We start from the raw sequence: 27,027 nt of genomic DNA on the forward strand, positions 1-27,027 counted from the left end.
TGATTTAGGACTTTCTTTTGTGTCTAAAGCTCTCGCCAGCTGAATGTTTGGAAGAAGGGTTCACTATTGCCTTGGTTTTGTAAACTGACGAGCACCTCTGGCCCAAATCCAACAATGCACTTAAGTATGTGCTTAACTGTTTTGCTGGATCAGAGTCAGTACATTCAGTAACACAGGAGAGCTCAGCATCCCAAGCAATAGGCTGTTAAAGCCCAAGGACAACATTTACAAGGATGATTTGTCTGATAGATAAATGAAATATCCTCCAACTACAAGAGATTACAACCCTAGCCATAGCAACATCAGTGGTGGCACTACAGTCCACACTTTTTTGCACTCTCTTTGGAGATACTGCAACAAGGCTTATTGAGTAGGGCTTTTAGTTTGCATGGCTTTATTTCTAATACCCCTGGTACAATACACACCTCTTCCAAAGGGATAAGACAGTCTTAGGAAAGAAAACTTAACATAGAAGTACTACTACAGTATTTCAATTCTTAGGACTGCTTTGTCCACACAACTAGGTGTCTGGAGAAGCCAAGACTACTCCAAAACTTTTTAAGTTTACTACTGATAGGAAGAACTGCAAATACAAGGTTTCAGAATCTTAAACCTCTGATGGAAGTTTTATAGCTTGACTTGTATACTGAATTGCTATTACATGACCAGTCATGAGAAAAGCACCTACACCTTGGAGATTAGAAAAAAAAAAAGTGGAGTACTTTATTCCACAGCAGAAAATTTTTACTGGCTATTTAGGAAACAGTGGCTGTAAACCAAGTATTCCACATTTTAAGTGTCATCTAAGCATTAAACTCCTCAATGAAAAGTCCAATGCTCCAAAGCAAAGCTGCCGCATTTGTCAGTATTTCCCATACAGAGATCTCCCATGACAGATCACAGAGGTTTCATGGCAGCAAAATGGTCCACATTCAGTTTATGGAAAAAAAAGCATTAAAACCAGAAAGGAGAGCATAGCACTGGAAACTTACATCCTGCTCATGAAAAAGTGCAAAATTAAGCGGGTACAACAAACCCCTGATCTTGAATTACTTATTACTGCAGCCTGAAGTGTCTGAATGATCTAACACTTGTATTTCTCAAAAAACTTTAAAGTTCTCTACAGAAAGGGCATTCCAAACAAAGTAGGTTTGGCTGGAATCCCTTTAAAAATAAAAAAGAAAAACAAAAAACCACCCCCACCATGCTAAAACACTGAAACAAAGTTTTCAAACAAGCAATTCTTTGAAGAAAATTATTTGTAATTTCAACCACAAGAAAGGTTGCTCAAGAGGAAGGTTTTCCCTGTGTTTAGGGATTACAAAGAGATAACAACCATAAACATGTTATTATATGCTTACCTTGGATACTTCTTCTTTTCCACTGTTCTCCTTAATGAACACTTTTTCCAGTTCAGGGCTTATTCCTTCTACGTTACACGGCACACGTGAAGCAGTTGATTTTGGCACTGAAATGTTTGACAGTGGCATAGGGACAGATCTGGAAATACAAGCCTAGAAGGTAGACACCAACATGATTTAAAGATGGAAAACAGAATAAAGGCAGAAGTCTGAGACCAAAACTAAAAACGTTACTAAGTAAGAAGCTGTGTATTGATTTTGCCATCTAAAAATCACCTTTACTTGGTGAATTTAAATAAAAACAAAAGCCTGCATAAATCAAAAGCCAACAAAATCATCTCTACTTAACTCAAAGACAAGCTGTATAATCAAAGCATTCTATGACTTCACTTGGTAGTAAGTAGACAGGTGTATGTACTTCCTGGAGGCACAGACTAGGCTTCACTCCCCAGGGGGATGGGGAGTGCATGGGGCCCTGATGCTAATGCTTTAACTGGGATCCAAAAGGCATTCCGTAACATTCCTAAAGCTTAATGACTCAACTGAAATATTCACTTAATGCACTTTTACTCTCTTTTGGTTGGTTTTAGTGAATGAAAAACAAAACATTCATTCTGAACCTTGAATTTCATTAGCTTATAGCTTTTCAGAACTTTATGTCAAAGGTCTTAACAGAAATCATCTTGAGTTTAAGAAACAAGCATGTAAGTAAGTAGAAATATGATTTTCAGAAAACCCTGTTGAGTGGAGCTCTGTAACCAACAGGAAACATTCACAAGGGTGAACACACGTCTTGCACAATCAGCCTTAAAAGCTTCACCTTGGCAGCAGCTACACTGACCGCCATGAACAGTGCTCACATGTCAATCAATGTGTTTTCCTCCTGCTCACAGAATCACAGGATGCTTAAGACAAAATGTTAACTTTTTTTTTTGAATTCTTACCAAGTGAATCTTACACAATGTGCAAATCCCAAGGTGCAAGTCATTTGCCTGCAAGCATTCTCTGACTGCCAAAACACACTGCCTGCAGAATGGCTTTATCAGAGAACATCTTCCTGAGAAACCAAAATGTCATGTGAACAACGACAAAGTGAGCTCCAAGTACTAAAAAAATATTTCTTCCCAGCATATGTCCTAGGGTGGGTTTCAGTCAAAAATTGTCTGCCATGTGACTAAAATGGTACAGGTACTTGCAACAGCTTACTGTGAGATGCAAAGTAAAACCCTTTTCTGTGCAAAATGTAGTAAGATCTTTTGTTATAAAGGCTAACAGATTCAGGAAGAGCATCAAATTCCTATTGTCTTCATGCATTAGGTTTTGACCACAAGATTTTATCCCCACAGAAGGAATGTAAGGAATCAGCCATCACAGCTCAACCAGCTCCTGTAACTAGCTGCTATAGAACACCAGGTAGTCAAAAAGGTACTCAGGAAATACCAGGACAGAACCAACATTTCAGATGTTCAAAGAATGGCCTGCTAGTACAGGGAGTCCAAGTCAAGGATCTACTACCATAGGTGAAATTTAATCAGGACTCAAATATCTGCACTCCCAAATAAGCCATGGTTAAAGGCTTTCTGCAAGTGCCTTATGATTTATGAAAATATTGGCTGAACCTCACCTGAGCTTTAGAACTGTAACTGGGTTTAAATATTGCTGACAGGTTGTAATAACTGGATCATGATTGCTTTGGGTATCCTCCATTGCACCCTGCTTTGGTACTTTCTTTTGCTTTATTTTCAGTTTTTATTTTTTACCTAGCCAAGATGGAACTACATTGCAAAACTGATAAGCAAATGCTTTCCAGGGGAGCTTTGAAAGTTTACCACAAAAAATCAGTTTTGGAAGGAAGTATGCACCCCTGGAAGCGCAGCCTTATCTGGCCATGCCCACAACTTTTACAGCACTGTAATATATTTCAGTTGCTCTCCTGGTGCAACCCTTCTTTTATTATATGACAACCATTAGATAAACTCCAGTGAAGGTACAGGAGTATCAGACTGTTAAGCATTTCAGTGTACCACACAAGAGAACAAACACAAGACAGATGGGAACGCTCAGCAGGCTATTCAGCCAACCCCAATAAGGTGGGAGGCTGTTAATGTAAGGGACTACCCACTTACCTGAGTCTGACTGATTGCTATATGGTTGCCATGGAGAGGTGACTGACGTTCCTTCTCTTTGTTGTGACGACTGCTCTGCTTGCTGCGCTGAAGCTGCTGCCTCAGTTTGGCAATCTGCTGGAGAGAAGTTCAGGTGAAGTGAGAATGAGTTATCACAACTGCTCAAATCTTCACATATAAAGTGAATCATGGACATTTTAATCCTCTCTGGAGGATTTTACAGGCATATGGGATTGCTTCTCCTTGAAGTATGTGCATTAAGGCTTCTTTCTGCTTATCAGATACTTACTCCAAAGTACCTGCCCTATTTGTCAACCTGAATATGACAACCGGCTTGGTTTATTTACTGAATTTCCTCATTTACACACAAGCACTGTAATATCTGATGCAAATAAAAGTAGTCAGAATGACAATTTGTAGCATCTTCTCACCTGTAACTGGTTTAAACTGGGGACTTTGAAGCCTACAGTTTAATTTGTTTGATCTTAAACCAAACCAAAACTTTTTAGTGATAATTCATCATAAAAGTAAAGAACTTTCACAAACAACTGGCACTCAAAATGCACTGTTCATTTCAGAGTACTTATCTAATACATTTAATAGCACTTCCCTGCAGGCAAAATTATCACAGATTATCACAGATTCCTTCAGGCAGATGGAATTATCTTTCCTGCTGTCTACTGCAAAGATGTCTAGTCAAAAGTTACATATTTTGAATGTCAAATGCAACTAAAGCCATTATCTATTTGACCTGCTCCTTAACAAGAAACCAAAGAATTTCATTTTGGGATTCCTCTACTTATTTATTCCTCCTGGGAAACTTCTACATGAAAGAGAATACTTACCTCTAAAAACATTGTGTCAGAAGTTTAGACTCTCTGCAAATTCACACAACAGGTACAGACACTTCCTTAAAACCTGATAATTTGTTCCCTTAGGCTCAAATCCCATTGTTCCTCATGCTCAGCACACTGGAATATAAGGCCATGCATGGCCCCATTTCATTTTTAACTCATCTAATTTTTAAAAACCTGAAGGGCAAGTAAGGAGAATGAATGCACATGGAATTCATACATCAGCTGGAAACTAACCTCTCTTTCTGAGTGACAACTTACAAGTACATGCACTCTGTGGTTATTTCCAAGTAGTTAAATATTTCACTGGTACTCTTGCAAAGCAACTCTGTGGCAGAGAATCACTTCACATCACTCTTCAGTGTCAGAGATGACAGTGCTTGGTGAAGAGGTTTGGATGGAGCTCTGCTGCTGGCTGTGAACTCTTCTTTGTGCTGTCTCTAGTAGCACTCACAGAAAAACAATCTATCTTTAAGACTTCATATCAAGTTTTGCCACAGCTCATTATCCATATTTAGAGAACTGCTACTCAGAAATGGCTGAATACTTTGATCTTTAAACAACAAACAGTTCAAGACTTCCAAAAGGGTCTGTGTGTTGAATATATCCAGAAGAACAGAGCCCTAATACAACTGCAGTACTTACACAGATGAGCTACGTTTAGGAAACTGGGACATTTAACTCTTGCTCAAAGGTGCAACTCAAGCACCATGTTGCAAGAAACTTTGGAGTCTGAAGAGGTATTTCATCTCTACAAAAAATAAATCCATTTTTCTAGAAATTTCCCCTTTTCCTTGTAGGAGCAAAAGCAATTAGGAAATCTAACTCCATAGATGAAAGAACACGCAGGCAACTACTCTGGTAAATATACACACAATATAATTATATGTGTCTTACACTGGAATGCTGAAGAATGTGGAGAACTGGGAAATAATCTCCATCTTCCCCTTTAAAAACAGAGGAGAAAAATGATGCCCAGATCAGCAGACAGCTGTGGACAGAGGTGGCTGGCTACAAGAGTAATCAGAAAGCAAGGAGAGTGGTGTATACAAATCTTTCATTTCTACTGCCTGTCCTTGATTCTGTGCACTTCCTCCTAAGTCAAAAAGTTAAATATACTGTTTGGTTTAATTTAAATGAAATATGGTTTCTGAGCTTTCCTCAGGAGCACACTACAAAAAGAAAATATCTACACAATACCACCTCAGATACCTGGCTGACTGATTTCTGTCACAAATAAGCTTGCAAATCTTTGAGGACATAGCCTCTCAGTGTAAAATTTGGATAGTGAAAGCTCTAAATGGGACAGTGTTGATAGGCTGGTATGTCTCTAGGTTAGCCAAAAACCTTGAAGCTCGGATATTGTGAAAGGAATCAATGGATCCCTGGAATTTAAGGTTCTCTCAGCCACCTCAAGAGTATGTGTATTTTGGCAGTCATTGGATTCTTAACACTAACAAAGAAAAGAGTGCTTGGGTCACTGAGGAGAAACAGAAGATGGAAAATTGTTGATTTGACTGTCTATCTGCAGCTGATACAAGCCCTTTAAGCCAAACAAGTAATGCAGTGAAGAAACTGATGTGCCTTCTTAGATCATATGTCCTTAGCCCCAAACTTGCAGGACCCAAGGTGTCCATGATGTGGTAGTTGGCTTTGGACAAGAAAACAAGAAAGTAACAATTGGCATATGAAAAGGAATCCACCATTTCCTATTTATCCTGCAGACATGGGAGACAGAGGCTTACTGGCACAGACAACCAGCAAGCTGGCAGCATCAACGAGTACACGAAATCTGCTGAACTGAACTATGCTCCATCTCCTCACCAAGGGGAGTCCACAGTGATTCTTTCACGCGCTAATCCTGAAATTGCAATAGCTTTTTTCTTCTACAAGATTATCTTTTAACTACCAATTATTCTCTATCTGTAGCTGAAATAAAGCCACCACTACTAGCGGGAACAGACAGCTGCACTAGCTTCCTGAGAGTTTATCTACACCTTCTTCTCAGGCAGCAGAGAAGCGCCACCAGAGCACCAAATATAAGCAAAACAACCTACAGACAAGTATGAGCTATGCTAATTCTTGCAAAACAAATATAATTCATGGAATAAGGAAAGAGTCTGAATCATATGCCTTGATGGCACTTGTTTTACCAATTGACTCAAAGCAGCAGCAGATCCTGTCTCTTGGGCACTCAACTGATGCAGTGAATATGAGCTACGGAGTCTGCTGTGCAAAGAAAATGGTGCCAAGTGAGTGGTATCAGCAAAACAGGCATTTGAAAATCCAGCATTAGACCAGACCTGTGCAAAGAAAATGGTGCCAAGGAAGTGGCAGGAAATGAACCATGTGCTACACTGGGGAAACCAAAGAACAGCTACAAAACAATCCCATTTTCACTGGGCAGCTAAGGACAGAAAGGGTTTGGGACACCACTTCCCTCACACGCCCGAGTACCAAGCAAGAATGTGACTGGGGTATACACAGTCATATTAAGGAACATATATAAATCATCATAAAAAGATCTAATCTGTATCCTAAAGCACCCACTTGTTGAAGACATCTTAAGCCTTAGCCTAGCACATATGTGCGCTTAGATCCATACGTAATTCACGTGAACACGTGAATTATTTTTGTATACCAATTCAAATGCTCTCCCTGCCTACCTAAATTGAAGATGGGCAGAACATTCTCATTAAAAAATACAGCTATTTTCTTAGAGGACACAACTGAAAGTGAAACATATCTTTAAAAAAAAAAACCCAAGGGATTCATCAAGGAGAAAACTCCATTTGAACACTACTTCCAATGTTCCCATGCCATTTGTTATTTAAAACTGTTTTGCTACATTTCAATATGTAAACATATATGGTAGTAAATTTCAAAGGATATATTTTAATTCACATTTGGCAAGTACTCTCATGTGACTGCATGGAGGGAGGCAAACGGCACAGATCTGTGCACATTTAAAAAAAAAATTAAGAAAATTTTAGCCTTTGCTCTTCCAGTGACTCTTCTCTGCAATGTTGCTGATGCAGTGGAAAGAGTCTTTTCTTTACCTACTTTAAAGTAATTTATTAAAAAAACCCACCAATAAAAGCACTGAGAAAACACAAAGAGCGGTGCATCAGAAACCTAGACAAAGTCATTCAGGGCACAAAGTTTCAGTTTGGTCTTCATGGTTTACTGTCAGCCAAAGGTAAGATGACCATCCACGATTATTAAATAACCAAGTCAGGAACACCCACTATAAATATATTTTTTGCTTGCTAAGTATTTTTATAGCTCAAAGCTGTACAATCAATAATATGAATTTTGTCTACACCACCTGTAATATGTATGCAGTCTAATATAACTAATGGCACAAAACTGAGAAATAACCAAATTAGGTCAGTTCTTTACAACACTGGGGTAATCTGAATATCCTGGTAATTTTTCCCTTTTGAAGGGACCTAGATGCAGACTAGTATGAAGAAACCTGACACATCCCACCATACCTCTCCAAATGCTCACTAATATTTACCAGTCAATAGGCTGTATTTCCACAGCTCAGTCTACACAGCCTGCTCAGCCTATTGCAGATCGAGCCAGATTAGATCCTTGCTAAGGAGTGAACTCCATCTCATTCATAAAATGTTTGTTAAACGAGTTAACCAGTAGGTCAAAGAGCAAAACAAGCATTAGAAATTCACTCTAAACCTTTGAATACAATCTTTCAGTTGGTATATGAAAGCACATTAGGCATGCAAGCTCCCATATTCAATTCTCTTTTATTCCTAAGTCCTTTTCAAGTACTCTGTTAGAGCAAAAGGGACCTTCCAATGGGGGGTTGCTGCTGCCTATGTAACAGATACAGCACAGAGAGCTGCTTAAGGGAAGTGAAAAATCAGCTGTGTGAAATGTGTCTTTAAAAACCTATACAAGGCGAAAACTACTTGTTTGAAATAGAGGGTTTTTCCCAGTTCTAGGTAAATTCCAGTTCAGGGTAAGCTATTACTAAAATTGTCCCTGAACAACATCAACAGAATTTTGAACTAATTATTCAGGTTCAAAACGGAAAACATACCAGTGTCCAGTAAAAAGACTGACAGACTGACAGCGATCTTTATCTCCCAGTTAAGATACATATCTGTTGAAATAATGTTAAAGCAGTGTGACATCATCTTAGACAAGTTACACTTAAGACTTCTTAAAATCAAGTAGTAGAGCCCTTCAGAATGAACAAATTCTTTAAAAGTAGATTTCACTAGGAAATGATTAAAGGTTATTTTGAGAGCTAGGGACTTCTAAATTTCTAATTGACTCACTATGAGAAAGCAAATCTATCTTAGTGCTAGACACATTTAATCCTGACACACACCTATTTCAATTAAGGGCAAAGTAAGTTTCACTATGCAAAGTGAAATCCTTTCTGTAAGTGGTAATTCTGAATTCATTTCCTTGCTTGGAATGTTAAACCTATACACCCACTTTAAGTTTTTATGATGTAGATCTTTAAAAGAGAGCTACCAGCTGTATTAAATAAATTTATTTAATTTCAATAGTACTCAAACAAGGAAAAAAAAGCTTTTCAAACTTAAATGCACAATCTTATTTTATCCAAACCATTAACTATCACACAAATGTTTAGCTGGTTTACAGTACGAACATAATTTTAAAAAAATGCTAGAAATCATTCCATTAATTTCTAAAGCAAGAAAACATTAATCCAATTTGCTAAAACAAGTCAAGGAAACTGCGAACAGCTATCTACTTGTTTACTGTCGAATGCTATGGGAAACAATTCAAAATTCTGAGCAGAAAAATGTTACCTACACTACACATAACAAATGCAGTTGCCCAGGAGAAGGTGGTATTTTTATTTCCATTACTTAAGCTCCTGCTTTCAGCTGCCCATAGCTTTGTCAAATGTCTACCATGCAACATTTTGCTCTTCTATCTCCTTTCTATCAGAGACTTCAGTAAAAGTGTTAGGGTTTTTCAAGATTGCGATTTAAAATGAAAGGGGGGTGGAAGAGATTTTACCATTTTATGTGCCAAAGCACATTACTTTAAGCTTTTTACCTCCATAGTTCTGTTTTCCACTCTTTTGGACAAAAAAGCCAAACATTTTCCTGAGGGTCCTTTATGCTACAAATGTGCTCCTCTAGTCCCTTGGAAGAATCTTTACATTTGGTGAAGCTTTGGCAAAAATTTCAGTTTGCACATGTTCAAGAAAGATATCCGGAACTGGCAGCCACATTTGTTAACAATTCTGTCTCTTGTAGGCTTTACAGTTTGAACAGAACCACCCCAGAGCATTTCTTCTTCTAGGAACTGCAGATTACTGTGGTACAAAGAAACTGAGTGCACAGATACTGTTGGTATTGAACAAACACTTAACACCCACCACATAGGCTGACACATGAGGGAAAGGAAAAAGAAAGGGATAAAATAGAAGCCAAACAGTGGAGAGCCAGAGTTGACAAGGAGCTGGAAGTTAACAGAGTAAGAGCTCAGATAGGGTAGATGAATAGTGCCTGGATGATGCATGCAGAATGACACGGGTTATGAACCCAAGGAATTAGAAAAGGTTAAGAAAACTGGCCTGAGTAGCTGGAGAAAGGAAAACAGAGGAAGGGGAAGAATGGTACGCTGAAAAAGAAAAGGGTAGGTTTTGGGGTGAACAACCATTCAAAGTTTGGAGAGAAAACTCTTCCACAGAGCCTATTTTGTCCACTAAGGCATTCTATCAAAAAAAAAAGAACTGTGAAACACATTGGCCACACATTTCTTATCTTTCTCTTGTGGTCAGTACATCAAGAGGGTGGCAACCCAGCACAGTGGATCGCTGTTATCAAATGGCAGAGACTTGCTTACATGCTGAAGGGTTCCCTATCACTGACAGCCAAAGGCCTGTGGTGAAGAAGAGCAGCTTGTTGCACAAGCTGATAGGAAATTGCCAGAGTATGAAGGATAGTCACTCAGTAAAAGCAAGGAAACATTATCCTAGAAAAACAGATGTTACTCCTATCTGTATTATAATTTCTTTGTGCTGGTAGGTAAGGTTTAAGCCAAAACTTCTCAGACACAAAACTCCTACTGAGCTAATTTCTGGTCACTTAATCACAGCAACCATTCTGAATGCTTCCTCGCAGCTGCAGACGAAGTCATCCAGGCAACTGATGGCCCATGCAACAATACATCAATGTTTCATAAGATGTACTCAGTGAGTTGAGAACAGAAAAAACTCTTTTGATCAACCTCCCTTTGGCCCAGGACCTCATCTTTAAAAATGAGGCTACTGCCACCAATGGATTGCAGGATTATTCCATATTTGTCAAATGTGATTCTAAAATTAAACTTGCATCACTCCTTCTGACAATTATTCTATCAATGGCCATCCAGAAGAAGAATATATACTGCCTTTTAACTTGTTTTCCTTAAATAACTTATACATTCCTCCTCATTTTTGAATGCCCTATTCAACAGCGAGTTAGGAAAGAGCATGCAAAAACCCCAGAGTAAGAGGGAAACATTCCAACTCATGGGAACATGCTGGAAGACTCATTTTTTGAAAAGAAAAGTGCAGTTCTTGAAGAGAAGATACAACTTTCCTGACAGGGGCGTGAGGCTGAATGTAGCCCCTTATTAGGTTCAGGACAGATTTAGTTACTCAAACTCTGGACAAAATGGAGGTTTACATGGACAAAAACTGAGAGACTGGCATTTCAGCTGAGTGGACACCATTTTACTGTATCTACTTTCTCATGATGTAAATCCATTTTCTGTAGGTTCTTTCTAGTTGCAATTGTAGTCTGCAGCAAAGTACTTATGATTAAAGAGCATTTCAAGTACTCATATCATTACTGTATCAACACTTTCTCACGGAAGTGGTGTCCTTTCCATCTCCATCCTAAAATTTGAACAGAATTTCTACACAAGAATACGTGAACATACCACCTGACACTTTGCCTCCTCCAGGAGAGCAGCATTAAAGGTCAGAAAGCTAAGGTAACACTGAACAGAAAGCAAGCAACAAGAAGCTGGTTCCTCAATATTCACTCTGGCCACTCTTTCACAACCAATACCTCACAGTACACAGAGAGAAAGTCCAACAAGTATAAAATAACAATCACTCTTCAAACAACTCTTAGACTGGGCGTAAAACCTGTTTCAAAAGCAAAAGAGTAGGGGGAAAGGGTGCAGTTTCTTGGACTCCAGATAGGGTTTAAAAAATTTCTTGGGCTTATCAAACCTTGAAAGGCTCAACTGTGCAAAACTTCTCACCTCTTTCAGCTGATCAGCACTTCCCCATGATGCTGAGCGCTGATGTGATCTCTTTTCTGCTCCCTCTTCAGCCCAACAGCTGGGTGTCTAGAAGGGAAAAAAACCAGAAAATACACTATATTGAATTCTCCGGGTAAAAAAATCTTTTGGAACAAATTACTGCTTTACTCTTTAGGCGGTGTAAGAGTTATGTGAATTAATTTCAGAATCTCACATGCAGCACTAATAATCTTATTAAATAAAAAGCAATACAGAAAACAAAGCTTTGTAAACTTCCATTTACAAAGGATGAGAACAACGCATATTACTGAAGAAGGAATCAGAGGCCTGAGAAAAAAACCTTACCTGGCTGCTCCCTCCTATGCTTTGGCATCCATGTCTACTTAGTGGACAATTTAGAAAACAACACAATTAAAAAAACTGTAAAACAAACTTAAGCCAGGATTCACCTCTTCCACCTGTCTTCCTCAACCACTGGACCACAGAACCAATCTCTTCTTGCTAGCTCTGATTTGACAAGAGTTTGATGCACCTTTTATTACTTTTGGCACCAACTTACATAAGCAGCACAGTGACAGGCAGACCTTTTCCAGCCATATCTGAAAGCCTAGAGTGTGGGGACTGTCCTTAGATGTAAGAGCTAGAATTAAACCCCAAAGACTGAGAAGCATCAGAAAGCCCAAACTCTCAACCACTATGCTTATTTGCCACAAAGCTATCATGAAAATTGAGGTTATCTAGCAGAATTCCTGAACAAGAGTCACAGGAATAATGGAAGCATCTAAAATTCAGGAAGAGTTTGGGATATGAAGTATATAAAATTCAGTGCCATAGGCACATACATTTCAGTTTATGTTGGGGCTTTTTCCCCCAACAATTCCAACTAGTATTAGCTGAACCTTTCACAGCAAGTAGACAAGAAATAAAAGTGTACCACTGAAAAAGACGATTCATCCATTGGGTTGTTTTAAGGGAGGGGAGGGACCACTGCTGACACTTCTTCTAGAGAGACAAAACCCCAGCCCAAAGGACAAACTGGGATCTACATGCCTGTGGGACTTGTTCTCATGCATGGAAGCCCTGCTCCTCCACAGCTTTCCTTACACTTGTGCTTTCTATCTAGAATTTAGAAGCTTGTGTAGTACCCACATGGATAATGGAGACTCTTTGGCTCAGGAAGGAGGCTGGGCACCACTCTGGAGAACACCATCAAACCAACACCTACAGCTCCTCACTGCCCTGTAAAGGGAGCTGGGAGCAGCCCCCAGGGCCAGGGAAATCCAGGCCAGCCACGGTACTAATCAAGCTCAGACTGTAACTTCAGAGCATGGGCTGCACCTCCATAATCACCACACTGCTGTGGTATTATACAGCCTACAGCCCAGCACCTAACTCATCACTGCTAATATTTAACGTACTCAGTCTCTGTGTGCACAGGCCTACATAACCCTCTTGTGTTTTCTGCCAGCCCTGCACTTTCCACGGTTTTGGTGGGGCTTTTTCTCTGTTATTTTTACACCACCAGTAATACTTCAACCCAAGGCCCAGCAAGCTTTGTGGGTGACTAGAAAGCAAAATGAAAAAAAAAAAAATCAGTCCTGAAGTTTTTCCTGCATGTTCCCAGAAAAGAAAAAATTAGTCCCTATGTGAAAAGTTAAGAGTTCTGTGTATTTATTACATGACTCTGTCATGTAATACCCCCTTCTGCCTGGTTCTGGGGAAGAAACCAGAAGATAACATGGTTATGAAAACTGAATAAAATCAAATGTGAGAAGTTAAAACAGCTACTTAAAACTATGTGAAAGACAAGGCAGTCCCTCAGCCAGGCAGCACTTAACTCTCTTGACCCAAAGCAGAGGCTCTGCCACATGCATGTGCTACCTGTGTGTGTGCATCTGCTTGCTCTGCATTTTAATAGAGCCATCTTCTAAATAACTACTTGGTTTTGCAGATTGGGTACTTACCATCTCCCTGAAATTTGCATGGAAGACATTCTGTTGGGTTTAAATGTTGGTTTTTTAAAAAACACTGAAGTGGCTTGCAGATTTCTACTGAACTACTGAAAACGGGGAAATTTTTTTACTTTTTCAAAATCATAGGCTTTCACAATCTGTTACAATTTACTTTGCAATTTAAACTGCTCTTACAGTATTTTACTATATCTCAAGTACAGCTGGAAACATCCTCACACAACAACAGCAACGCAAAGGGAATTCCAAGAAAACTTATCTTCTAAAGAGTGTCTTCTGAATACAGCACTGCTTCACAACTTGGGGAACACCAGGATGAAGTAGAAACAGGCAGTTTGGGGGCTCAAACACTTACCTGTAGTGCAGAAGGGGGTACCAGGGATCACTATAAGCTCATACTCTCTCAACTACAGCTCAGTAAACTGAAAAGATACCAAGACTCTAAAAAGCCAAAGTGACTTTCTCAATAAAAAGAAGTACACTGTCAAAAAACAAAACAAATATGTAGAACACATGAGTCTGACTGGATTTTTAATAAACAAAGATATTGATCTAAACAGCAAGGATAAAACACAAACTAAGATCAACCCCTAGAGACCTTCATCAACAACATCACTGACTGTTAGGAGAGAGAGGTGGGAATCCTTATAGTGCAGAGGATTTACTCAGAAATCAAAAATAAACATCAGATAATACTTATTCATTTAATACTAAATTTTGTACTGGGTCAAGAATGCTTTGACATTCTCTTCCACTCAAACAGATTCTCCCTTGAGAAAAGGACTACACCGATGCTTTCAGCCTCTGGTAAACTGAGTCAAGACACAACCCTGCAAAGTATACATACACTGTATACAGGGGGCAGACTATTTGTGACCCCCAGTTTTACCTGCAGTGTTAAATTACAAACACTGTATGATGTTCCTAGCACAGAACTGAAGTCAGACAGTGTTATATTTATGTGCTACTTAGAGGCAAAAAAAAAAAAAAGAAAAAAGAAAAAAGAAAAAAAAAAAAGCTTTACAAAAATAATACAACATAAGGAGTTACTATAATATTACTGCAAAGTAGTCTTCTTCCAACCCCGGAAACTGCTGCTTGCAATATGTTGTAATCCACATTATATGAAGAATATTTTTGGGTTTGTAACACCAAATCCTTATATTCAAGCAAAAGCTTTTAAAAAACAAACAGAAGCAGCCCAGACTTGTTGCATTCAAACAGAAATTCTTCAAGTTTAGCTTATGTATGAACACCTCATATCTCACTTAAATGCTGTCATTTAGATCACAAATAAGATGGGGGTGTGTAGCACCCACAATCTGTCACATTTCATGGAAATTGTTCTCTCATCTTTTTTACAACTTCCATAAAACAACCTTATCAATGGAAGCCCTCATTTGAAGCTGCAAGTGTACTTCTGAAGTGTTAAACATATGAAAAAAAATAATACTAAAGCCAGAACATAATTCAGAATCGCATTAGAAGAAAAATTTCTGAATCACAAACAAAACCACAGCTGCTGCACTTCAAGTCAGAGAGTAGAGTACCTCTCACAGCAAGAGATGTCAGGCACTATCTCTGAAACTGGTAACATTTCAGAGCATCACAGAAGTGATGCACTGAACTTCATGAAGAAGGATTAGTCTGGCAAGGCCATATTAAGAAATGAAGATTTTAGGGGGGTGGTCCTTGAAAACATTAGGTAATGCATGCTGCACCTGCAAGACACAGATCCCCTTGTTTTCAGGACGTTAAGGTTTGTGGTCCGTTTCATCTGACACGTGGGACGGGACATGCTCAGAATGCCACATCTGTTTGCCCCCTCCAGTCTTCATGTAAATCACAACTACCATAGTTCCAACTCACCCAGTCATGTGGAGATCAGCACTTTTTCCAACACATTTGGTAATCCTGCCTTGCTCTTCCATGCATGCCAGGGACATACACCTACATTCTTTCCACTTAGATCAGAACGACTGCATAGCACACCAACCTACCTAAACCTAAAATGAGACTGTATTACCTTAAATATCTCACATTTGTTGCCAGCCCTTCACTCCAATTACTACATGCAGCCTGCATTCTGGAATATCTACAAATGTCTATGCTTTACAGAAGAATATGCTTTTGAAGAACTTCCACATTCAAAAGAAACCCAAGGGGTAGCACTAGAAGATAAAAACTGATGGGTTTTCAGGTTATTTCTAAAGTATTCAAAGGCCATCTAGAAACTTTACAAAGAGGAATTGCCTAAGGAGTTAGAAGTCAATTTGACTATAGATGATGACCCTTAAACATCAGACAGGTTAAGTAAAGTTAGAAAGACAAATTCACAGCTCAACAACACATACCTTATTCCCTGTCCTTTCTGCCAATATACATCATTAAAATATCCCATGGAATCAATTGTAACTAATACACCAATAAAAAAGCTTCATGGAATTGATCCTCTTTGTTTATGACTGTTAATTTTACAGAAAAAAAAAAACCTATCCAGAAGAAAATAGAAGTGTCTAACGAGAGCTAGCTACTTCAAAGCCTTGACATACCCACAGGAAAAGCATATTTCAGCCTAGAAACTGCACTGTTCTCTAGGTTAGAGAGAATTAAAAATTCTAAAAAGAATTTTACAAACATTTTTCAGTTTCATTTGTTCCATACATAATTTCATATACAATGAGAAAAACGGGATTCCAATATTTCTGGATATGCCCAAGTCATCAACTGGAAATCAGGGGATAATAAAAATGCCACTAAGCTATTTGTTCATTTCTTTGTATAATTTAGATTGAGAAAGACCACATGACAAACTTTAACTGGCAATATTTTTGTTATGACATCAACATCACGCTTCTTTTTAATCTCTCCTTTTTAATTTTATAAATATCTTTTAAATTACTTAGCTACTGCCAAATAATTATATTTATCAACTCTGACAATTATCCAAATGTTTCTGAAGATTCTAAGGTTAGACATAGCCATTTCAACATTTGAGTTGTTCTTCATCCTTTGAAGGGGGACAAAATTAAATGATGAAGCATAAAGAAGTGGTGTACAAAATTGTTCCACCAGTACTCCCAAAAGAGACAGAAAAAATGGGCAAAGAAGGTATACTGAGTTTTAAATGGCCTCAATGAAAAATTCAGATTTTACAAAAGGAGAGGAAAGTAGGACAATGGAGGAACTCAGGAAGGGGATCACAAAGTGTATCAACACAAGTAACTTCCTATAATAGGAAGTTTACCTGCATTTCTGAAATACTTAAAACACTACTAAATAAAATTGCATACCTCTATTTATCCAAAACGTGCTGCTCCTGAAAGATCATATGCTAGTTGTATGCATATGCACACACACACATTGAATTGTACAAATACCACAATGCAGTGTTACAGTGTATTTTTCCAAAAGCAAACAACCACCTCACTTCTCTTCTGTATTTTTAGTTGAAACACTTGGGGCAAGTAAGAAGGACACAGAAATATGAACTGTAGTTCTTACTCTCCAAGATATGACAGAAACTAAACCAAACAAAATTCTACTTCCTCCCTTCTGTTATTATGAAGAAACATTGTATTCATGAGTATTATACAAGTTGAAAGAATTTAAGTTGAAACAAGGACTTGGAATAAAGCTCATTAAAGGTTCATCTGATCACCATGAAGACCACAAACTGTCTCTCTTTTTTTAAAAACAAGAATTCTAAGAAACTTGGAACAAGCATAATCACCACCTTAACAAAACCACACAAAATTTGGATTTTAGATTAACATTTAATTAGGAACAAAATATACCCCTGAAAGAGAAATAATTATTCCACTTACAATTGAAGTTATACTGACAGCATTGCTCAAGAATTTAGAAGTAAAACAAAAGACAATTTATTCTCCAATGAAACATGCTCATATAGAAAAATGGTTTATTGATTTTCATTAACTTCTTTTTATCTTGATTTGCTATGCATGCATCTTATCAACCACTTGGAACTCATCCTTAGTTCTTGAAATCAGATATACTTCAAACTAAACACAGCTCAAACAAAAACCCAGACACACACCAAAACATAAGACAATGTTTTACGACCATCTTCAAGCCTCCCTAGTGAGCATTTTATTTGGAAAAAGAAAACAAAAACCATCAAACAAAAAAGAGCCCTCCAACTGGAAATCACTGTGCATATCAATATGCTCATTCCGTTTTACATATTCATAGTCACAAATAGTGACTCAACTTAAGCACTGATAAATGCTTGAGTCTGGCACAATTTGAATAAAAAGACAGCTAATATAATTCCTTGCTGGAAGATATCCACAAATGCAAACCTTGAGATCTCCCTGCTTCTATTTCTCTGAAATAATACTTCATTTTGTAATGACAACAGTATGTTTTTCCTCTCTTTTACACTTGATATGCTGAAAAGGTAAAACTTCATTTTTAGTTTCTGAATGAGGCAAAGGGAGGCAGCCAAACATTCACATAACCTGAACACTTAGCTGACGTCACTAGGAAAGCAATTTTACTGCCGAATACTTGGAGCTCAAATATTTATAGAACAGTTTGGGTTTTTTTCTGTAAGTTAAAAGATTTGTTTGTGAATGTCTAAATATTCTAAATTTTGTATTCATAAGGGTATTTGTAAAGATTGATATGGATATACATTTTAAGAGAGGGGTTGAGAAATATAGTAACTACAAACATGCTATGGAAAATCTCCTGAATCAAAATTATGCTTTCAAAACAGTAAGACATTAAAGTCATAACATTGTGAAAGGAAGGTATCTTTAAAATAAATCCAGGATTAAGGGCCTGTTAGGTAGATCTTTTGTGACAGTAAATGTGACTGCTGGCTTTTGGCTAGAACTGACTGTCTCATTTCAAAATAAGCAGGACATGAAGACAGCCTTTTCCAATGGGTCCTCATTACAGTTGCTAAAAATTTTCTTGGAACATTTTAATCATCATTTTCGCAAATTAAGTAAGGTTTCTAAAACATACAGACCCATTTTTTTTCCTGTTCTAAACACTTTGTGCTTATCTTTACTTCAACAAAGGTCTTCCTGTGTTGCATGACACCACATTTTAGAGATGAAGAAACTTCTATACACATTCTAACTTGTCCTGAGAAATTCAGTATTACACAAAACACTAGAATCATAGAATCTATTTCAAGACCCATGGATCAGAATTGTGGCACAGGAGATAAGCAACTGAATTAACTACCAAACCTACATGGCCTGTCAGATTGCAAATAAAACTGGAGAGCTAGTTTCTTCTAGTTTCCAATTTAGTTTGGAAAACAAACTCACATGGCTTATTCCAAACCCCAAACGCATTGCTGAAAAAGCCAATAATGCAGCTCTTTTGATAATAACTGGGGAGAGGTGGCTAGAATTATGTAATATTTATCTGTTTGACAGTGAACATCTTCACGAGCAACAAGCTCCAGCACAAGGAGGAAGCAGGTAAGAAAGAACATTCACCTTTCGAGTCCAAGAGCACTGGAGCAGTAGAATGCCCCAGCATTGTACCTGCCCATTGAGGACAGAGCCCTGAAGAGAACCCAAGGCTATCACAAGAGTATCAGGTCATAAACAACCTCAGTGGCCTTCCCTCAGCCCCACACACACACACACACAGTTTTTGAGACTGACAGATTTATTACCATGATTTAGTAAAATCTTTAGTTTGTCAGCCACTGCTATATGGACTCTTTTTCTTAAATAATACTCAGCACAATCTTGCATATAGCAGCATCAAAATAAACCAGATACAAGGCTGAGATTGATTATCTGCTTATTAGCCTCAACAGATCTGCCCACATTGAGAAAATTACTTTTAACAATTGTTTTCTAAAAGCATAAAAATATTATCATTGCATACCATGTTACTGCATTAGCACTGATTAAAAATAGACTACTGTAATTTATTTTAGGGTTTCATATTTATAATAAAATTAAGTGAATCCACATTTCTTCAGAATTAAATTGAGTAGACATCAATTATATGAAACATCTCTGTTGTCTTGTTTTACAGCTTTTACCTGAGTAGATTTATCTTTCATACATGAAGGGTAGTGTACATGGGGATCACGTGGCCACTGTCCTGTGAGGTAAGGTCCTGTTATTGTGTCCAAAGAAGAAGTTCGCCTTATGGTACCAGAAGTTCTGATTTGCTGGGATTTTGGCCTGTCCACTGTAGAAAACCAGAACAAAATCAACAAAAAAGTCAGGCTAAATTTGACATGAAATGTTAAAAGCTAGCTATGACACAAAATGGCAAGAACATACCAGAAACCTCTGTCTAAATGCCAAGCTGAATAGAATGCCATCACATCAAAGTAAATACATCAGACAATGGAGAAAAACAAATAGAAAAGGGAAAACTTAACAGTTACAAAACCCCCAATGCTTAAGGTGTTCATATCTGCAAAGAACTGCTACTTATGCTATGTATTTTCTTCAGAAAAAACATCAAGCTAATTTAAATACAGTGATGATGCAACTCAGGAAAGCCAGACATTTAGAAATAGAAAATATGGGACAGCACTTTTTAAGTCAGCTTGCTTAGCTTTCTATACACTAAAATACAAATCATGAGAAAAATTGTGGTTGTTAAGAGGATGCATATCCTATTTATTCTCTTTTCCACATAATTTGATAATTTAAATCAATTCCGTATTATTTACAAGATCCCACTGCAAGCTGATAGTGTGACTCATCTTTCCCTCTGACAGAGCGCCGGCCAGAGCAGCTGCTTTGTTTGTTTTCACTCATTATTGTGCCTGCAGTCCTCATCTCCTCCCTGTACTTCCCTTGCCATACACCCAGATCATGGAACACCTTTTCTGGCATTTCATTTGGAGAGCAAAGTGCAGGGTGATTCACAAGATTGATGTGGGAAAGAACAGAGTTTTATGGCATGCACTCTGGATTGTCTTTGTCTGCTTTGTCCTTTAGGTAGTATTACTTCATATACTCATTTTTTAGACTTCACAATAGCCCACCTAAGCCCTAAACAGCAGCTACTGTCTGTTTTGCTCACTCGTATTAAAAGAAATTCACAAGTGAGGTAACTTCCAAGTAAGTCACTTGCTATGCACTGATCTGACCCACCAAAAGCCAATTCACTGCTCAGAATGTGAAAGCAGACCTGCTGGTACACTTCTGAGTCCAAACATGGCCACTGGCCTTCACAAGTATTTCCTATTCGTGTATCACCTAGAACGGATGGATTTCAAATGGCAGAGTCCATCACCAATGTGATATATAGCATTCAGCACAATCAGCGTATAGCCAGCACTAATACAGCATCGTTACAGTATGATATATGAAGACAATGTTAAAACAAACCATTTTAGACAAATGTAGACCTGCTTAAACACTGCATTAGCTACTCATTTTAGGTGAAGAGTTCTAAATAATGCTGTGAATTGGACATGACATAAAATATCATGCTGCCTTTTATACTATAATTATTTTGACTGCCTTATCTATAAATCAAATCCCTACCATTTCAAACAGATCTATCCTTATAGGACTCCAATTGTGACAAATCTGCATTTTAAGAAAGATCCCTGAACTATTAAAAGTAAAGAAGTCTGAAATCCACAATAGAGATGACAAATTTTAAAAATTAAACTAGTGTTTACATTTGCACTGAAACACAAGTGTCCATAACGGGTAAATAGCTACAAAGAATTCTTACAACCTTCCCTGTCATGCTATGGCAGTATGCTACTCTCTCAGCCCAAATTTTGAAAGTTTCTCAAAAAACACCTTTTAAAACAAGTCAGAAACAATGCACAACATGATGTTTGAAAATGAGGAAGTAAGGACTAAACCCAAGAAAACACAAGCCCAAAAGACACAACAAAATATATACAACCAGACAATTATCTAAGGTTTGTAATTTTGGTTTGTTCTAAACCCAGAGGAAAGGCAACAGAAATCCCAACATTACTAACTCAAATAATGCCATTAAAACTGAACACCACCAAAAATCACTAGTTTTGTTTTTCCACGGGCAACTTGGAAGTGGACTGCAAGACACTGTCAAGCCTTAAAGCTGAGAAAAAAGTTCAAGGTGTGGTTTCTAAAGTCCCTACTATTCATCAATGGTTCTATGAATTACAGGAAACAAAACACTTCTCAACTACATAAACCAATTCAAGTTAACACTAATTTAATGTCACGCTATTTCACCGTTGTCTGTGTTCCTTCCATCCCCTGAGATGGATTCAATACCACCCCTATTCCAACACTCTGTGCTCCTTCCATCTCCTTTGAGATGGCATGCACAGATGTGTGAATCCACCTGACAAAATAATTCACTGAATTAAACATAATGAAAACTAAAGTGCATCCCTCTAAAGTCATAACCACAGGGTTTTTCCCATTACAGCAGAGTTAGCACAACATAATGGGCAGAAACCACCAGGAGACCTAGAACAGCAGCAATCCTGTGGTCTGTTCAAGAACAGCTTTGGCTCCAGATCTTTTATGATGCATCATTAAATCATAAAAAATAAAGGAGAAGGCATCCATAAGCATGACATTTAAAGGAACTTTTGCAAACTAGCATTTGACAAAGTGTCTTGTACAGTAATGTACTCAGACATGATGGGATGCCCTGGAGAGCATCACTGTACTGGACCTCAACAGCGGCAGATCAAATCAGCTTAAGCAGTTTCCTAGATACTAGAACTGCTCCCAGGGCTTATTTCTTAATCTTGTTTTTCTCACCTCACCATGTGTCTGGGTTCCTGCTACTTCAGGGAGCTACTACGTAACACTTCTTCCCAAATTTTCCTTATCAGTGCAATGCTGATGCTGCTATCATGAGTATCCTTCTCCAGCCCAAATCACTTTCCCTGGTTTGGAAACCTCTGTGCTCCAGTTTTCTCAGAGAATCAAAACAGCTGAAGTGCCTCAACAGCTCCTGAAGACAGCCAACAGACTTCAGCATGCAGAAAGGCTTCAACAGTATTAAGAAATCTCTAGAATTACAGACTGATTTTATCCAAGTTTCAGACTAAAACTCACCTGACAATATCCTGAGCATATGAATGGATTTTATTGCAGCGGTAAGTCAAAGGATTCTGTTCTCTTAGTCAGTGACAAGTGAGACATCTCACATGAAACTCAGCTCTACCTCCAGAAGAAGCAAACTTGAGATCACAGCATTTAAGCAGTGTAACATTACGTGAGGAAGTTACCTAGAAATTAGAAAAGCAAGATGTATGCTTGCAGCAAGGCAAAATACCTCACGAGCACTGAGATTAGTTCAGCTGATTAGAGCATGATGATAATAATGCCCAGGGTGTGGGTTTGATCCCTGTATCAGCTGTTCTCTTAAGAGTGGGACTCCATCCTTGTGAGTCCCTTCCAACCCCAAATATTCTGTGATTCTATGTGTTATTTAAAATACGCCACAAGTTTTAATGGCATGTATTTAGGACAAATTGCCACACCATTCTAGTTATGGATGTTACACAAAATGACACAAGGGTCCACCTGAATACTACAGCTAGCAAAATTCAGTGTGATCCTACCTCCCAGCAGGAATCAACTTAAATAACCTGCATGAAATCATAATTCTGTATGCTGCATTGAAAGCAAAGAGAATTCTAGTTATACCACCTAGACTGACTGAAAAAAGGTTTCCATTACTCTGACACCAAAATGTAATTCAGTAAGAGCCTAACACGACAGCTCTTTTGAAAAGGACTTGGAGCTCAAATAAAACCATCTGCTGCAGCTCTAAAATGAAGAGCTTGCCTTCCCATCTAGGATAGAGGCAGCTAACCTGCACATAATCTGAAAGTCGTGTTCACAGACCATTTTCAGCTTAAATAGCTTTGTGCCACATGTGCAATGAGGAAAATCACCTGCAACAGGAGAGTAAGACTGACAGCTAGCATTGGTAACACAAAAAAACCTGGCTCAGCTCAATCCACCAGAGCTCATCTGTAAACATCTTTTCTTCCCATGTTTCTTTCTGTTAGCAAATCCAGTACAAATTTGGCTAGAACTTTTCCACTCACATACCTGCACAGCTACGATTGATTTTAAAGGACTAAAATTATCCTGAGAATCTCAGATAACAAAGACCCTTCTCGAACTGAGTGAAAAAACATGAAATAAAAATAAAATTCATTGTTCTCCAAAACTAGGAGCATTAGCATTGTCATCGCACTATCGATGTCAGTGAATTGTGACACTGTCCTGCCAAAAAGGTTAGACAACATTCTTATGGTAATTTCTTTTCTCAGAAGTTCTTCTTTAATTTAAACTATTAACCCAAGATGCCATGAACTATGAGTACTAAACTCCACAATCAATTTTCATGAGATGTCGTTTCTCTTCAGTTTAGTTGCTAGCACCCTGTACAACCTTCTGGTCACAAGTGACTAGTGCAATGAGTCCCAATCTTAGAACTCATCTACCCCTGAAGAATTTCAGATTTTGTCTAGGAAATAAATACTAACTTCAAAATAATTTTCTCCAGAAATACTCTTTGGAAGACTCACTATGATGGATATCCTAGTCTGCTTAAGACTCCTTTCAAGAACCACAGAGTTCAGGTAGTCTGGCCCAAAGGATATTCAGAGTCTGGGCATATCACCATAAAATAGTATCAGATATTTCTAGGACATTCCTACCAGATATGACAACAAATTTACAACAATCTACCAACCCAATGAGATGCAGAACTGCCTGTGTGAATGCTTCTTAAATAATGAATTACGTCGGAATGCAGTGTAGGATCAAAAAATCGAAATGGAAAGCTGAATATTAAGGAATGGTGGCCCACATTGACCTGTAAGAATGATGGCCTGACATCACGTAAGTCACACTTCCCACAGCAGCTACTGATGACAGTCCTACATCTAGTTGTAAGTCCCCTCTCCTGTTACACCTTGTAAAAGTGAATAGGGATAAAAAGGGATATCTTTGGTCTTGCTTACTTTGGACAGTGATACCCTGAGTACCATAAAAGCAGACTTCTGGATTCAAGAGGACTGTATCTCTGAACAGTCTGGTCAAGGGAGGTTTTTTTCTTTTTCTTTTTTTTTTTTTTTCTTTTTAAGCAAGTAGTAGTGACACTGTACTGATATCTGAATGCATATCTGATTGGTCATTCCTGCTCTGATTATGTAAGTAGACGGTCAAACTGGTGCGTATTTAATTTGTGGAACTTGTCTCTATGACTTTGTCAGGAAAAAGACTGAATAATGGGGATTTAGAGGCCACTCTAAAAAAATATTTCAATCTTCAATCTTCATTCTCAAGAAGGCTTTTCTCTTGTAATTGGAGCCAAAACCTCTCATGAAAAAGATTAACAAGGGATTTGGGGTCCCCTGAAGTTTTACTTCAGAGGAGTAAAGAGATCTATTGGCTCAAAAGACATTTCCCAGTTGCCAGTGACTGACAGACTTGTTTCTGACCCAATCTGCTAACTGGCTGCATGACTGCATTAACAGTCCAGAAAGGTGCAGAGCAACAAAGAGCATGCTGTTTGCCACGTACTGCTCATACAAAATAACAAAAAATAGGATTTTAAGTAGGATCTTAAAAAAAATCCCACAGCGCCCTTTTATGTAATTGAAAAGAAAAAGCATGAAATTACTGCACTCTTCCTTCATAATTTCAAATTAAATAGCCTAATCTCTTTAATAGCTTAAAACAAAACAAAATACTAGTGTTTTCAAACATTTAAAAGGCAGTACAGTGTTTTGCTACCAAAATAATAATTCTAAGAGAATGTAAGAGATAGTCTTTTTAAGTTACCTTACAATACATCTCTAAAGTACTTTACATTCAGCTCCTTAAAAAATGTTTTCATTATGTGCACCACACTGGTTTTGGTTCAGTTGTATCAACTTCAGAAATTATACCCCAGTTTCTATCTTTAGAAATCAAGAGAGAGAATGACTAAAAATGAAGAGAGATGACATTCTGAAGTTACTACTCTAAAGAGACAGACACAATCCACTCTAATTTCCTCTCATTATCCTAACTGAAGGGAAAAAAAAAAAAGGCAGCACAGAACAGCATCATAATCCAACCAAGGCTCCAACAACCAAAACCAAACAAGCAGAATGCAGCCTACTTCTTGAGAGAAAAGATCTTTTCAGAAATCCAAGTCCATGAATTATGTGTTTTCTACATCCAGAATTCTTCAGAGAGAAAGAAAAAAAAAAAAGAGGGGAGCCAGTCTTCCACACAGATCATTTTACAGTCTGGTAGTCAGGACAGATTTGGTTTTGTACCTGACAAGGCTTACGAAAATTCAGACTGAACTTCAAGAAACAGAAGTCTATCAAGACAGGACATCACGTATACTGGGAAAACAACATAAACCAACACCAGCTTGTTCCTTCAAAAGAAAATTGTACACACACTGACCCACAGTACAGGATTTAAGAATCAACTATACTGAGCTATTTTTTATAGCTATGACTAAGTCATCTAGACAGGGAAAAGATCTGATTAGTCACTGAATCCAACCCATAGGTTAAGGCATTTCCTTCCGTAACAGAGGTTTCGTGCATGACTCTCAAGGACGTACAGCTCTGCTCACCTAACCACACAGGAAGGCACAGTGGCAGGGCTAGTATGGATATCAGAGGAAGTAGAACACAGGGATCAATTTGTAGGCATATTTCATTGGATCTCCAGTTGACTGAAAATCCTGGTTACCTATGCATGCATGGTGAAGCAAGATCTCTGCCTCATGTCCCTTCTTCCCCCCAACCACAGGACAAGTAAAATGTGTCTATGAATATCTTTCAGAAGTCACAGATTTTGTTCACAGCAAAACTCCCCTGTTCAAAATTAACATTATCCTAAGAGATCAAACACAGAAAGAACGCTCTAATCTCCATAAGAAAAGTAAACAAACCATATGGCAGAAAGTTTCAGTCCACTAAAGCTAAACTATTCTTCTAACAAAGATTACTGCTGGCATGTATAGGACCTGAAGGATTTCATGTCACAAAAGACTGCTTTGTTCAACAGATGTAACCGACACACTTGCACTCTTCTAACAGGATGACATATAAGTAAAAAACACATTTTTATGTATTTCACATTTTTAGAATGTATTTTTCTTTGTAAGATTATTATTTCAAATTTAAATACTACACAAATACCTAAACTTAATATCATTTAATAAAGTATCTAAAAAGGGTTTGCACTATAAAGTTAAGACAAACTTGATTTGAGCTCAGCAGCTAAGTACTTGGGAAAAAGCACACTGAAACAACCATCCACTAACTGCTGGGAACTTCAGCAAATACAGAGAAATGCCCTCCTTTTAGTTCATTAATTTAGATCTGCTGAATCATCTATTCTATGTATCAAATATTGAGAACCAACCTGGGAACCAAGAACAGCACTAAAGCTTGGGGTGTTATTTTTTCTTCCAGTATATTAATAATTAA

The 27,027-nt window shown here is 38.0% G+C and overlaps 1 protein-coding gene across 4 annotated transcripts in view; it reads right to left on the reverse strand.

The window, feature by feature from the left end:
- GLCCI1 (glucocorticoid induced 1) overlaps nucleotides 1–27,027 on the reverse strand; it is a 52,187-nt gene that overhangs the window by 12,893 nt on the left and 12,267 nt on the right. For 2 of the 4 annotated variants that reach the window (XM_066196860.1, XM_066196878.1), the window contains exons 2-5: nucleotides 19,624–19,775; nucleotides 11,611–11,697; nucleotides 3,488–3,601; nucleotides 1,362–1,514 (exon numbers count right to left, since the gene is read on the reverse strand). In XM_066196860.1, the coding sequence (XP_066052957.1) occupies nucleotides 1,362–1,514; nucleotides 3,488–3,601; nucleotides 11,611–11,697; nucleotides 19,624–19,775 (506 nt within the window). Of the gene's footprint in view, nucleotides 1–1,361; nucleotides 1,515–3,487; nucleotides 3,605–11,610; nucleotides 11,698–19,623; nucleotides 19,776–27,027 lie in introns of all 4 variants that reach the window. The other 2 variants (XM_066196850.1, XM_066196869.1) reach the window with 1 other exon arrangement.

Source organism: Chamaea fasciata, unplaced genomic scaffold, assembly GCF_029207755.1.
Source record: "Chamaea fasciata isolate MVZ Bird 193981 ecotype frontalis unplaced genomic scaffold, bChaFas1.0.hap1 SCAF_1, whole genome shotgun sequence".
Classification (NCBI taxonomy): Eukaryota; Metazoa; Chordata; class Aves; order Passeriformes; family Sylviidae; genus Chamaea; species Chamaea fasciata.